General features: G+C 37.3%; 1 protein-coding gene and 1 non-coding gene across 4 annotated transcripts in view; both read left to right on the top strand.

Moving 5' to 3' along the window:
- The window catches only part of GLCE (glucuronic acid epimerase), a 108,257-nt gene that overhangs the window by 85,686 nt on the left and 6,818 nt on the right, over positions 1-15,753 (top strand). The window contains exons 1-3 of one of the 3 annotated variants that reach the window (XM_025296242.3): positions 3,770-3,892; positions 11,678-12,273; positions 15,362-15,607. In XM_025296242.3, coding sequence (XP_025152027.2) covers positions 11,691-12,273; positions 15,362-15,607 — 829 coding nt within the window. In that variant the 5' untranslated portion in view covers positions 3,770-3,892; positions 11,678-11,690. Of the gene's footprint in view, positions 1-3,769; positions 3,893-11,677; positions 12,274-15,361; positions 15,608-15,753 lie in introns of those variants that run through there. The other 2 variants (XM_025296241.3, XM_025296243.3) reach the window with 2 other exon arrangements.
- Positions 14,576-14,648, top strand: TRNAG-CCC. Its single transcript has one exon. It is a non-coding gene; the product is annotated as a tRNA-Gly (tRNA).

Genomic DNA, 15,753 nt, shown 5'->3' with positions numbered 1-15,753 from the left:
GAGTGAGTGAACTGAACTGAACTGATTCATTTCAATCTACTGTCTTATGAATTCATTTTCTTTATGTTAATGCAAAGACAATTTTTACCATTTGTAAGCAGAAAAAGTGGTTTGTAAAACGTCCTTGTTATTGTAGGAACCTTAATGTCAAGAAAATGATTTTGTCTTGTGCTGAGTCCTAGCTTCTTCTCTTTTAGTAGTTGCAGAGTACTAACTCAGATTCTATCCCTGGGCATTTCCTGTAAACCAGTAGCTGATTCTACAGCTTGACAAAAATAGGGTTTGATTTTTCAGCAAGAATACTTTGGTAGAGGTGTGAACTTTCATCATAAAATGTCTGATAATCTCTTTTTTTTCTGTAAGGTTAATCTGTGTGTTCAGTCGTTGTCAGCCTGATCCAGTTATCATGAAGTTTTGCATTAGCAATCCATCAAATAGCTTTAGCAAGCACTGAAAGTACTTCTTTCATTATGGGCTGCAAAATGGTGATATTCTATTAACCTTTCCTAGCATAGTACCTGAAATATTTCTGTTAAAGAAAATCTTTCCCTTCCCAACAACTTGGTTATCCCTATAAAGTTCGTACAGGAGAGGCAGAACTAATGCTTGAATCTCTCCTTTTATTTACCAGTCTTCAAAATAATAAATTGAGTCCCTAATGACCTCCAAAAATAAATGAGTTTTTTTAAAGTAACATCTGAATTCATTAATTTTAAACTATTCAGTGTGCTTCAGTTCACCACAGTGTTTATGGTCACCTGCATTTTCAAAAATTTTACAGCAATCTAGTCTTCCCATAGAAGAGTTTGTGCTGAAAATGATTATCAGCACTATTGAGGAGGTCAACCCTGCTACGTTCATCTATCTCAAACCTTCAGGAGACATATTTAGATTAACAACAACAAATCACATTTGAGTGATAAAGGAAGTTGTTCTTTTTTGAGGGTATAGGGGAAAGATTACAGGGAAAGGAAATATTTAAAGAGTAGATTTACCTAGTGGCTCAGATGATAAAAAAATCTGCCTGCAATGTGGGAGACCTGGGTTCGATCCCTGGGTTGGGAAGATCTCCTGGAGGAAGAAATGGCAACCCACTCCAGTATTCTTGTCTGGAGAATCCCCATGGACAGAGGAGCCTGGTGGGCTACAGTCCATGGGGTTGCAAAGAACTGGACACGACTGAGCGACTAAGCACATACAGGTAGTGTACATACTTTCAGTTACTGAAATCAAACTCTATGAAGAAGTTCTTGTTACCACTAGCAGTAGTTAAAAACAGTAGTTTTTAACTCTGCAGAAGAAAAACTGTCAGCAAGCACATAATGGGATTTAAACCTAGATTTATCTGGCTTCTAAGCATAGGTTCTTTATATCAGACCACAACAGTATATTATCTGACTCCAAATCACTATTTATTTTCTCACCAACTAGATAAGAGCAGAATTAGTTGCCCTTGGTTTGTGCAGACATTTTAAACTGCTGGCTTTATGCAGCAGCTTCTGAAACCAAAATTTGTTTCTGAAAAGAGCTTCTAAATGTACTCAGCTTAATTCTCTCTAGCAGTAATATAAAGAATTCTGAAAGCAGTAATTTAAAGAACTAGGATAGGAATGTTTTTTAAAGAGCAAAGAGCAGCTTTGTATCTGGAAAAGCTCAACAGCTATAGTGTAGCTATAATATCGTTTGAAATACTGTACAGTACTTAACTAAAAAAGCTCTCTGCATCTTCTAAGCAAGTGTCAAATGAAGCATATGCTGAGAAAATAAATCAGTTCAGAAAGGAATACCAGGCTTCTCCAGCTGTATAAGATTTCTACCCTCATTAGGAAAGCCAAGAGAAAGAAAACCTAATGATGTGTTTACTCTGCATGGTTCATTCACAGAACGACTTTACAGAACAAATCGGTAGAACTATCCTAAGAAGTTCTACAGAATAGAGTCACAGATAATAAGTTTTTATCAAGTTTGGTGTAATCCTGCAAAACAAATGTCAGAAGGGGAAAAATTCATCAACTTGCTTACTTATAGTAATTTTGAACAACCATAAGGCAGAAAGATAGAGTCTTGGCCATGAAGAAGAAGCTGTATGTGGAAGAAATTAGCAAGCAAGCTGATTTTCAAATGTGAGTAATTATTGGGTGGACTGTGACACAGAAGTAGTAGAATGCAGTTTTGAGCCACTGAACGAAGCAATGCAGTAAGAATCACATTGGAAAAAATGGTTGAGAGAATGTCAGGTTGTGAGACTATACTGTGGAATTCGATCAAATATTTGCTAGGCAACTTAGTGTTTTTCTAATGTTTATGATAAAAAGATAAATAAATGTTCCAGCCCTTTGCCAGTGTATAATCTTTTGCAATTAAAAAATAAACATGGTAAGGTTAGCCCCCATGTTTTAGATTTCTCTTAAGAGATAGCAGAATAGGTAGACAGGAGACAAGGAAAGAGGGACTTTTATAAATAAAAAGGGAAGGAGTCATGCACAAATAACAAAGCCCTACTGTGTAGCACAGGGCTTCCCTGATGGCTTAGTGGTAAAGAATTTGCCTGCCAGTGCAGGAGATTTGGATTCAATCCCTGGGTTGGGAAGATCCTCTGGAGAAGAAATGGCAACCCACTCCAGTATTCTTGCCTGGGAAATTCTATGGACAGAGGAGCCTGGTGGGCTGCAGCCCATGGGATTGCAAGAGTCAGACACAATTTAGTGACTAAACAACAACTGTGTAGCACAGGTAACTATATTCAGTATCCTGTAATAAACCATAAAGAAAAATAATATACACATATATATAACTGAATCACCATGCTGTACACCAGAAATACAACACTGTAAATCAACTATACTTCAATTTAAAGGTGGGGGATGGGGGAGGAAGCAAGAGACAAGCAGTTTTGAGTCTTATTAATGGAATCACACTTAAGAGTATTATCTCAATTTTCTAGAAAAAGCTGATATGGAGTCAGTTGTTGACTCAACCATTGCCCATTGCTTCACTTCTGTGAATCTTGGTTAACACTCACCAGTAAAATAGGACTAGTACTATTTAGCTCATAGGTACCTCATAGGGTGGTCTTTAGGACTAAATGAGATATGAATATACTTAAAAATGTAGAAATATTACTTCCATCTTCCTTCATGCAGAGAATGTTACTAATTTGTTCAAAGTCACAATGTGTCTGAAGTCTAATAAAAGATAGAGTTGGAAATTAAAACCAGATTAAATGACTAGAACTCAATTTCTAAATTCTTAGTCCAGTGGTTGCCATTATACATTTTCTATATACTCCACTATGTATTATTTATCTTTTTACTACTACAGCATGATAAATTAAATTAAAAAAAGTATGTCCAAAATGTCATATAGTAGGTACCCTCCAAATTATCATTGAAAACAGTCAACAAGTTTCTTCATCTCTAATTTCTAATAGAGGGTTCATATTTTAGATTACTGAAGAAGGCTGACTGCCAAAGAATTGATGCTTTTGAACTGTGGTGTTGGAGAAGACTCTTGAGAGTCCCTTGGACTGCAAGGAGATCCAACCAGTCCATTCTGAAGGAGATCAGCCCTGGGATTTCTTTGGAAGGAATGATGCTAAAGCTGAAACTGCAGTACTTTGGCCACCTCATGTGAAGAGTTGACTCATTGGAAAAAACTCTGATGCTGGGAGGGATTGGGGGCAAGAGGAGAAGGGGATGACAGAGGATGAGGTGGCTGGATGGCATCACTGACTCGATGGACATGAGTCTGAGTGAACTCCGGGAGTTGGTGATGGACAGGGAGGCCTGGCGTGCTGCGATTCATGGGGTCACAAAGAGTCGGACATGACTGAGCGACTGATCTGATCTGAAGACTAAGGAATCCATCAATTAGTCACTCAACAGAATGCCAGGTACTCAAGATAATGCCATATTAACCCAAATATTCTAAAACTAAACAGGTTATAAACATGAATGTTTATAGCAGTTTATTCATAATAATCCCAAACTGGAAATAAACTAAATGCCTATCAACTAGTGACTGGGTAAATAACTGTGGTTCATCTATACAATGGAATACAACTCGGCAATAAACTGATGCCTGATATCACATGGATGAACCTTAAAAGCATTTTGCTAAGAGCAAGAAGCCAGACACAAAAGGCCACTTAATATGATTTCATTTATATGACATCCTGGAAAAAGAAAAATTTTAGGGATAAAACAGCAGTAGTGGCAGAAAGGGAATGACTATAAAGGGGCATGAGGGACTTTTGCGGGGTAAAGGAAGTGTTTTAGATTCTGATTGCTATATATACATGAAGACTGCTGGGAGGAATATCAATAACCTCAGATATGCAGATGACACCACCCTTATGACAGAAAGTGAAAAGGAACTAAAGAACCTGTTGATAAAAGTAAAAGAGGAGAGTGAAAAAGCTGGATTAAAACTCAACATTCAAAAACCTAAGATCATGGCATCCAGTCACTCACTTCATGGCAAATAGATGGGGAAACAGTTTCCCATGGAAACTGCTGCTGCTGCTGCTAAGTCAGTTCAGTCGTGTCCGACTCTGTGCGACCCCATAGACGGCAGCCCAGCAGGCTCCGCCGTCCCTGAGATTCTCCAGGCAAGAACACTGGAGTGGGTTGCCATTTCCTTCTCCAATGCATGAAAGTGAAAAGTGAAAGTGAAGTTGCTCAGTCGTGCCCGACTCTTAGCGACCCCATGGACTGCAGCCTACCAGGCTCCTCCATCCATGGGATTTTCCAGGCAAGAGTACTGGAGTGGGGTGCCATTGCCTTCTCCCATGGAAACTGAGAGACTTAATTTTCTCAGGCTCCAATGTCACTGCAGATGGTGACTGTAGCCATGAAATTAAAAAAACGCTTGCTCCTTGGAAGAAAAGTTATGGTAAACCTAGACAGCATATTAAAAAGCAGAGACGTTGCTTTGCTAACAAAGGTTTGTCTAGTCAAAGCTATGGTTTTTCCAGTAGTCATGTATGATATGAGAGTTGGACCATAAAGAAAGCTGAGTGCCAAATAATTGATGCTTTTCAACTGTGGTGTTGGAGAAGACTCTGAGAGTCCCTTGGACTTCAAGGAGATCAAACCAGTCAGTCCTAAAGAAAATCCACCCTAAATATTCATTGAAAAGCTCCAATACTTTGGCCACCTGATGCAAAGATCTGACTCATTTGAAAAGACCCTGATGCTGGCAAAGATTTAGGGCAGGAATAGAAGGGGGTGACAGAGGATGAGATGGTTGGATAGCATCACCAGTTCAGTGGATATGAATCTGAACAACTCTAGGATATAGTGAAGGACAGGGGAGCCTGGCATGCTGCAGTCTATGGGGTTGTGAAGAGTCAGACATGACTTAGTGACTGAACAACAACAGCAACAAAAATATCAAGTAATGATAAATTCTATGAAGAAAAATCAAGAACCTAGAGAAGGTGGGGTGAGAACTCCTACTTAGGATAAGGTGGTCAGAAAGTCTCTCTAATAAAGTAGAGAGATACTTCTTCAGGTCTTACCTGAAGAAGTAAGGGAGCAAGCCAGGTGGATATCTGGGGAAACACCTGATTCCGAGCATGCTGGACTGCCAGTGTACTCACTTCCTTCATACTTAGAATGTTAGTGTTTCATAGCATATTCTATATAACTTTGCTTTTTTACAGCTGGTGTGTTGTTGCATTATTGTGTTTATGCCTATGTTTCCCACCAACCTGGCCTTTAGGGACAGGAATTGTGCCTTACCTGCCGCATTAGCTGCTGAATAGGTACTGATTGAACCAGTTTGATCATCTATTGAGCAACTGCTGTTCCTTCTGTTTACTTGGTACCAAAGGATTCAAAGTGTTGAAAGTGTTAGTCAGTCAGTTGTGTCCGACTCTTTTGTGACCCTATGGACTGTAGCCCGCCAGGTTCATTGGTCCATAGAATTCTCCAGGCAAGAATACTGGAGTGGGTTGCCATTTCCTTCTGCAGGGAATCTTCCTGACCCAGGGATCGAACCTGGATCTCCTGCATTGCAGGCAGATTCTTCACTGAGCCACCAGGGAAGCCCAAAGGATTACAAGAATATCAGTTGTTAGATATGTAAATAAATAAGAGAAAATAATGGGCAGGCAAGCTTTGGTCTACATTATTCAGAGGAAAGAAAAAGCCAATAATTTCTATCACTGAACTCCTTTACAAATTTATTTAAAGGTTGTTCTTAACTGAAATATGACCTTCACAGTTTAAAAACTCATGGTGATATGCAGTTTTCATGTTTACTAAATTACTCTAATGGTTACTTGAAATATTCAGTTAGGAAAATGAATTTGAAAAGTAAAGTATCAGGAAAATTTCTTTGAATTGCAAATCATTTTGGAAAAGAACTGTTTGCTCTCCCAAAGGAAAGCTAAGTTATATTTTGCTTTACTTAATTTTTAACGGTTTCAGCAAATAAGTTACTACAGTTTCTTTTTGATGTTTACTGAATGTTATTTCCTATTTTAGATCTCTAAAGTTGCTAAACTAAATTTTATTGTATTATGTCTCTAATGAAATATTTAAGGTCAGCAGTACATAAGCTTTCGTGGTTTTTTAATTTATTTATTTACTTTTTCCCCCTTTAACTTGAAAGGTTAATCTAATTCGTGGATGTAGGGAAGGCTTTAAAATGAGTAGGAAGCTTATCACTACTCAGCAGAAAACCCTGGTTTTAGCTTTTAAAGTTACTATCACTTATACTTAGCAAAATGTCAATGCAGTCTACTTTTCAAAATGTAAAAGTTTTCTATAATCTGAGAAACATAATAAAATTATTGCACTTACCTTTAGATAAGCCTAAAGGAGAAGGCAATGGCACCCCACTCCAGTACTCTTGCCTGGAGAATCCCATGGGCAGAGGAGCCTGGTAGGCTGCAGTCCATGGGGTCGCTAAGAGTCGGACACGACTGAGCGACTTCACTTTCACTTTTCACTTTCATGCATTAGAGAAGGAAATGGCAACCCACTCCAGTGTTCTTGCCTGGAGAATCCCAGGGACAGAGGAGCCTGTTGGGCTGCCGTCTATGGGGTTGCACAGAGTCGGACACAACTGAAGTGACTTAGCAGCAGCAGTAGCAGTTAGATAAGCCTATTTGGTAGTTAGCACTGCATGTCAATACTCAGAGTTTTCTTTCTCTCCATCCTCCCCTCCAAAAAATTTCAGTGTCTGTTTTGAAAACAAAATATTTTAACTCAAAATTTACATTTAATATTTTAACAAAAGTGACTTTGACCTTCTTAATTTTCTATTATATGGTTTTAAAAAACAGTAAATATATTCATGGAAAATTAGAAAATCATACTATATGTGCTATTTTTTAACCTCATTATTTCAGTGTTAACCTCCATATATCCTTCCATCTTTTCTTCTTATCAAGGCCATAGTCAAATTTCCCAGCTTCAGACCGAGTTTCACATCTGGTTGTTACAGTCCTTAAGTCTATTTTTTTAAAAATCTAACCCAATTTCCTTTTTCTTTTCATATCATTAATTTATTGAGGGGATGGAGCCAATTCTCCTGCAGGGTGTTTCATTTTCTAGATGTATTGGTTGCATCTGCATTTAACTTGTTCCTCTGTCCCTTGTATTTTCTGTTAACTCAAAGTTAAATCGTAGGGCCTAAGAGATCCAAGTTAAACATTTTTGTCTGGGATATGCAATAGGCTATGTATTTTTTTATTTTAACTTATCAAGAGGCACAATATCTGGATGGGTCATCATTAATGTGACTGAATTTGACTACTGATTTAGGGTGATAACTGATCCCTTCATTGTAGAGTTTCACCTTTTTCTCCTTGTGACTGGGAAATAATGTACTTGGTGTTACTTTGCACACAGTATGAATCATTAAGTCCCTATCAAACATATGCCTGGATATAATACTTGCCTAAATTAATAATTGCATGAGGAATCACATATGCTAATTTTCTGATTTTCATTTTTTTCTTCCACATTATTAACCACATGTTTTCTGTAAATTAGAATTTTTTATCATCTGGGACTATTGGTTTGTTCTCCTGCAAAGACTAGATAAATAAATTCTTTCACTTAGTTACATATTTTTATCACAAAATGACATAAGTATCTTTTCTGGCTTTCTCCTTTTCTGAATGTTATTATAGACTCGTGGATTTTTATTGATTCACCATTTCAGTCAATGTCAGTCATAATTCTCACAACTTTGACTTAATGGGGAAGGGGGACCTTTCAGAATGATTTCTCTGAGAAGCCTTGATTGTTTTTATTTTTTTTCCTGATTGCTTAAAAATCTGGATGTAAAGGTTATTGAAAGTTTTTAATGAGTTTTTCTTTATTTTTCCATCATATGCCTCATCATAATGGTAGTCTGCTAGTTCCATAAGCAGGTCTTTTGGGTCGTTGAGGAAGGGTGCATCTCAAAGAAGAACAAAAGCTTTATATTTCTGTTTAAACTGGTCTAAATGTTAGATATAGCTGACAGATAATTCAAAAGTTGCCACATAAATGTTTTTAATGGAGGGCTCTTTTTTTTTATGAAACATCACTTATTATTATCAGTTTGCCCATGCTGCTATATAAGGAAATCCTCAATTTATAAATACATGACTTACGAAGATTTTCTTGTTCCACACTTTTTTTTGCATTCAACATGTTTTCTCATAGTAAATGCAGATGATAAAATATATTATTGGATTCCGGCTCTTACAATCTGTGTATGATTTCCAAGTTGGATCAAGCCCATATCTTTGCCTCCCTTTCCTCCTGTTGCCCCACTGAAATAAAATATATAGAAATAAGAAATGAAGTCAATAACAAGAAATGGGAAGATTACCACAGAATGATAATTGAACGTATTTCTGGATTTCTTTTTGAGTACTAGAAGGCACAGCTCTACCCTCCTCCTTACCTCTCTCATCCCTGCACTTGAACTACAGATAGCTGGCGTGTATACATGCTAAGTTGCTTGTCATGTCCTACTCTTTGTGACCCTGTGGACCATAGCCCACCAGAGTCCTCTGTCCGTGAGATTCTCCAGGCAAGAATACTGGAATGCATTGCCATACCCTCCTCTGGGAGATCTTCCCAACCCAGGGATCGAACCCACGTCTTGCCAGGCTTTCTTTAGAGAAATTGGGAAAAGCTAAGACTTCTAGAGTAGAAGTTATGTCCCCAGAACAAAATAAAAAGTCATCTTCATTCTGGCATCTAGAGGGCCTGCTGGGTCCCCACCCACACACCCTAAAGGAACAGTACCGCTCAGCCTGTACCTAGCCCACACAGAGCTCCTCCCTGGAGAGAAGTCTAGCTAGAAATCAGACCATCTTCACAATAACAGAGAAAATCTGTGTTGGCTAATGAGTCATTCAAGCCTAAAGATGAATGAGTAACCAAAGATCACAAGCGTGTCAGGAAAGCTAATACTGTGAAAGAGACTAAAATAACCAGGAAAATTCCACTAAAGAAAATAGACATATCGGAGAGAAACTTACAAGAACAGAACTCTAACATACTCAGAGTTACAAAAGGATACTACATCTGTTGAATAAGAATAAGAGAACACAAGGTTTCAGATTGAAAGAGTACACCACGTGCTGAAATAGTGAATTAAATATCATACTGTAACACATTCTTGTAAAACTGAAGAATTCCTAGGGTAAACACAAGATCCAGAGGGAAGTTATGCACAAAATGACATGTATCAGACTGAAATCAAACCTCTCATCAGTAGCTGGTAATGCTTTAAGAAAGTAAAATATTGCCTTCAGCATTTAGAAAGAAAATCATATGTAGCCCAAGGATTCTATATCCTGCCAAACTATTAATCAGAGGTGAGAGCAGAATAAAGTTGCTTTCAGATATGCAAGGGCTCAGGGTTTACGTCCTCTTGGAATTAAAAGAAATGAGTGAATTACACATTCATCATCAGCTTTCCTGAAAAACAGAAAATCATTATGCAGTTTTTCATTAAACCTTTTCTTTTAACAGTTTGATTTTTTTAAAAAATCTCATTGCTGCCAGAAGGGTTTATTGAGAGGAAAGGGGGAAAGAAGGATGACAACCATAAAATGAGTAGTTGTGGATTTACACCATGAAATAAATCAGAGCTACTGTAGCAAATAGCAATAAGCCTAGTCTCTTTACTTTCAGTGTACTGAGATATTCGATATGTTGCACATACAACTAACCTATAGTTTTCCATATTTCCCAATGACCCCAGCAACAAGCAAGCCAGGACTACTATATACAGTCACAACTGGTTGGTATACCACAAGGCCGGTAGGGGCGACAGCATCATTTTCTTCTCCCATCGTGACTGGAACGACATGATCTGGCTTATATTTAAATGCATCGTTCTGAGTGCTATGTCGAGAGTAGACTTTGGGGTCGAATAGTAGATCAAGGGTAAAAAGTAGGGAGAGCAGTTTAGACATCATTACAGTGTGCTCAGTCACTTGGCTGTGTCCAACTCTCTGTGACCCCATGGACTGTAGTTTTCCAGGCTCTGCTGTCCATGGAGTTTTCCAGGCAAGAATACTGGAGTGGGTTGCCATTTCTTACTCCAGGGGATCTTCCTGACCCAGGGATCAAACCTGTGTCTCCTGCATTGGCAGGTGGGTTCTTAACCCCTGCAGCAGCTGGGAAGCCCCCGTCACTGCAGTATTCTAAGTGAAGGTGGCGGTGGCTCTGGTATGGTGTTAACAGTGGAGGTGGTGAGAATGATTAGAATCTGGATATAATTTAAAGGTGGGGCCAACAGGATTTCCTGACTGGCTGGGTTTGGGGTGAACAAGAAAGGACTCAGTATTTCTGGTCTGACCAGTAAAACAAAAGGTTGAGGGGAAAGCTTAGGGAATAAATGTTGAATGTTATGTTTCAGAAATCCATTTGACTTCCAAATAAAGATGTCAGTTACTTAGATTGGCACATACACATGTATGCCTGCAGTTCTGAAGAAAGATCTGGCCTGGAGATAGAAGTTGGGGGAAAGTCAGCATATAAATTGTATGTAACACCATGTGATTCATGAGTGAGATCACCTGGGAGTGAATAGAGATAAAGAAGAGGTCTGAGGACTTGGACCCTAAGACATTTCAACATTAAGATTCAGAGAGATGAGAAGGAATGATCGAAGATGACTAGGAGGAGCATCTAGTAGGGTATAAGGAGAACCAAGAAAGAATGGTGCCCTGGAAGTCAGGAAATAAAGTGTTTCAGAAAGGAAAGAGCCATTTACTATTTTATGCTCCTGAGAGGTAACACAGAATGAGCATTGTTGGATTTGGCACCATGGATGTCAGTGTTTACCTTGACAAGACCTGTTATATTTTTTCAAACAGCTACTCAGTTGTTAGGACAAAAGCATGTATTAAGTTGTTAGAGCCACCTATTTCATAAATGGAAGGTATTTGTTTTGACATAGGGGCTTGGAGGCACAAACAGAAAAAGTTTGGGAATCTTTGCTTTAGAGGATCGTGCTAACTGAGCATCTTAAGAGGGGGAAGCATCTCTTCCTTTTCTTTGTCTCTGCTGAAAAGTTTGAGTTAGTAATTTTAAGTGTGATCAGATTACATGCAGTTAATAAAACTGCCCTGGTTCAGTATAAAAAAGTAAGCCTTATCCTGTGAAATGTCAGTAGTACATCTTTGTGTGAATTTTTCTTCTTGCCTCCATAGGTATGGTCTGAATATGCGTTGCTTGGCAGCTCGGGTCAACTATAAGACTCTGATTATCATCTGCGCACTCTTCACTTTGGTCACAGTACTTTTGTGGAATAAGTGTTCCAATGACAAAGCGATCCAGGTTCCACGGCACTTGAGTAATGGCTTCAGAGTGGATGCCTTAGAAAAAAAAGCGGCAGCGTCTGAGAGCGACAACTATGTGAACCACGTGGCCAAGCAGTCTGAGGAGGCCTTCCCTCAGGAACAGCAGAAAGCGCCCCCTGTTGTTGGGGGCTTCAATAATAATGGGGGAGGCAAGGTGTTAGGGCTCAAATATGAAGAAATTGACTGCCTCATAAATGATGAACACACAATTAAAGGGAGACGAGAGGGGAATGAAGTCTTTCTTCCATTCACCTGGGTAGAGAAATATTTTGACGTTTACGGAAAGGTGGTTCAGTATGATGGCTATGATCGGTTTGAATTCTCTCATAGCTATTCCAAAGTCTATGCACAGAGAGCCCCTTATCACCCTGATGGTGTGTTTATGTCCTTTGAAGGCTACAATGTGGAAGTCCGAGACAGAGTCAAGTGCATAAGTGGGGTTGAAGGTTGGTATCCGTCTACTCCACTGCATTTTCCTATCCAGATTGTGTTGAGAAATAAGTGACTGTAAGTGTTAATTACATAGCAAGTACTTACACAGCTTATTATCAAGAGACCTATCACCACTCCGACTTAGCATGGAGGAACAGGTTAAACCTAAACCTTGGACAGCCTTCTAGATGGTGATTTAAGGGCTCCAATAAGATCATACCTGATTAAATAGGATTATGCCATTAACCTGCCCTGGAAACTAAAATTATCAAAGTCAAGGCAGCATCTCCAGAAATTTTGCATTAAAATATACAGTTATTATCCTATGAGAGGAGATGGGAAAGGGAGACAGACCATCCAGCGAACCCATCAATGTACCAGTGCCATCTTGTTATCAGATTAGCCAGGTATCATCTCTGGTTGAAGGGTTAAAGTTCTCAGAACAAGATAATACATAGTACCATTTTCTCTGAACCTGTATTGGAACTCCTACAGTCTGCTGTCTATATTGTCTTTCCTTGTCTTTAAAATTTGGAGCACTGAGGGTTCCTTATGGATGTTTTGGAATTTATATTTCAAACCTAGAATTGATCAGAAAGCCAAACTGAATTTGACTTTAAAGTATATAATTTAATCAAAGGAAAGAACATAATGTATTTTAAGATTGCTTGGTTTGAGTTTTATTTCATTTTCCTGATTTTGTTATAAAAAGTAATTTTCATATCTTAATATTTTAATTTTTGTAATATCTTTACAGAATGTTTGGTAGAAGGAAGGGGTCAAATTCATATAGATTCTTACCACTCAAGATAATGATTACCATTTTTGTATATTCTCAGAAGGTCTTTATACCTAGGTATATGTTTTAACATAGTTGTAATGATATTTATTGTGCAGTGTTCAAGAGGGTAATAGTTTGTTAGAAACTTGAAAGTTATCCATTGCCAAACCTTTTTCCCCCAGTAGCTTTTTAAAAATGTGTAAGCTTACTAGGTGCCTTAGGTGCTAAAGAAAAAGTGAAAATCATCGATAACCACTGTTAATATTTTGATGTTTTTCCCAACCTTTTTGTTGTTGTTGTATATATACATTTTTTTAAACAGTTTAGAGTCATGCTCTGTAGTAGATTTTGTATTTTTTTCCCAACAGGATTATTTCCTCTTGTTATTGAATATTTATTGAACATTTTAAGCACTAATACTCATAATCAGGACATTCTGTAAAAATGTATGGAATAATCTCACTCCTGCCATCATGAAACATTGTTTTTTAATCTGTCACTTACAAAGGGATCTCATAATTTGCATTCTGTAGCAATTAGTGAGGTCAGGTATCTTTTTCATATCCTTTTAACTGCTATAGAATGGCCTTGATTTTCTTTCCCCTCTCTTTTCATTGTGACTAGTGTTGTTTTTTGGAAAAATATATTGTGAGACCTTTTATATATATATAGCAAGGGTAGTAGCGTCTTGTCACATTTGTTAAAGATATTTTCTTTAATTTGACTGTCTTTTCATTTTACTTATGGTTTGTTAGTTTTAGAAATTTTTAGTTCTATTTACTAAGAAATTTTTTAAAAATTACTACTTTTATGCTTAGAAAATTGCAATTAATCTTTATTTTCTCTAATAGTTTTATGGCTTTGTATTTTTACATTTAATATTTTAGTCCCTCTAAGCTGATTTATATTTTGGCAAATGGTACAAAGCCAAGGTCTAATTTTAGATGTTTTCCCCCCTAACATTTACTGAATCTTCTTTCCCCTGCTGATCAATGATACAATCTTTATCATTATACTAAAATATTTTAAAACTAGAGTATGTTTCTGGCCTACTGTTCTGTTCCATTGATCGGTCTATCACTTCTTAGGCCAATTGCACATTATCATAGTTATTACCCACATAATAAGATAGTATAAACCTTCCTTTTACTCAGTGAAAATCTTTTGAAAAAAGAAATCTACCCTTGGAGAAAGAATATTGAAGTTAAAAAGCTTAACTGCAGCCTAGTTTCTTAAACCCAATTCCTTAAACTATTTTGAAACGACACCAAAACGCATATGGTTTTATAAGTTCCTGGTTTCTGCTGTACCCATCTGTTGCTTGTTAACGTAATTTAGGACTCCAAATAGGAGTTATCTCTCAACACGTACACCGTGATGCAATAATAAAATGTTCTGTACAGTGGTATTACTGTATTTCCCATGTAAGCAATTACTAAAGTAAATACTCATACCAAACATTTGAAAGTTTTACTTAGAACTTTACAAGAGGTAATCCATTAATGAATTTATCAAAAATCTATGGTTAAGGGACTTCCTTTGTGGTCCAGTGGTTAAGACTCTGTACTCCCAATGCAGGGGGCCTGGGTTCAATCCCTGGTAGGGGAACTAGATTCCACATGCTGCAGCTAAGACCTTGGACAGCCAAATAAATAAAAATAAATGTATTTTTTTAAAAAATCCATGGTTAAATATACAACCATAATTCATTTTTTAAAAAAAAAGTACTCGTTATTCTTAGGAATTACATTTTGACATGAGGGATATGAGAAAGAATTGCAAATTGTTTATACTTTAAGTTGCCTATCATAGCTGGCTTCTTAAGCAAATACTTTAACCATCTGATGATATAGTTGCTAGACCAAATCTTGACATTGGAGGGAAAGATAATTAACTTGACTGTTAAGTACAGATGTTAAGAAAATTTCAGGTTTAATACTCTAGAATAAAACAGGTAATTGTTAACTATCAATATATGTGTTTAAATTGTATAGAACTTGAATGATGAAATAGAATTATGAAAAATGACATCTATAGCTATGAGCAAGAGTAGCACTCATTAAAAATCAGTCCTTAAAAGATAATTTACAACAATGCATTGTCATCTGTCAACAAATAATGAGTGAGAATGAATAAACATTTAATTTTGGTTTTCATTTCTGGTTAATTTGGTACTATTTTTAGTAATTATGAAAACAGTGTAATAAGGAAGCTTTAAAGTTACTGGATAACCCTGTGAAGTAAAACAGTGAGAAGTGGTATTCAGAATAGGATTATGAATGTCTGGAGATAGTTATTTATTTTGTTTTTCTATTTTATAGGTGTACCTTTATCTACACAGTGGGGACCTCAAGGCTATTTCTACCCAATCCAGATTGCACAGTATGGGTTAAGTCACTACAGCAAGAATCTAACTGAAAAACCCCCTCATATAGAGGTATATGAAACAGCAGAAGACAGGGATAAAAACAGCAAGCCCAATGACTGGACTGTGCCCAAGGGCTGCTTTATGGCTAGTGTGGCTGATAAGTCAAGATTCACCAATGTTAAACAGTTCATTGCTCCAGGTAAGTCCTGCTTTATGTGTGTTTGCTAATTTTATGTTGATTTATGGCACCTGATACTCCCTTAAAATGGTTTTTATGGTTGTAAAAATCACATTAGTAGATGCCTTGATATTACATATATAAAGACACAAATAGTGTCACCCAAA

This window comes from Bubalus bubalis, chromosome 11, assembly GCF_019923935.1.
Source record: "Bubalus bubalis isolate 160015118507 breed Murrah chromosome 11, NDDB_SH_1, whole genome shotgun sequence".
Classification (NCBI taxonomy): Eukaryota; Metazoa; Chordata; class Mammalia; order Artiodactyla; family Bovidae; genus Bubalus; species Bubalus bubalis.
Note: the sequence above shows the minus strand (reverse complement) of the source record. Positions and strands in the feature narration are given on the sequence as shown.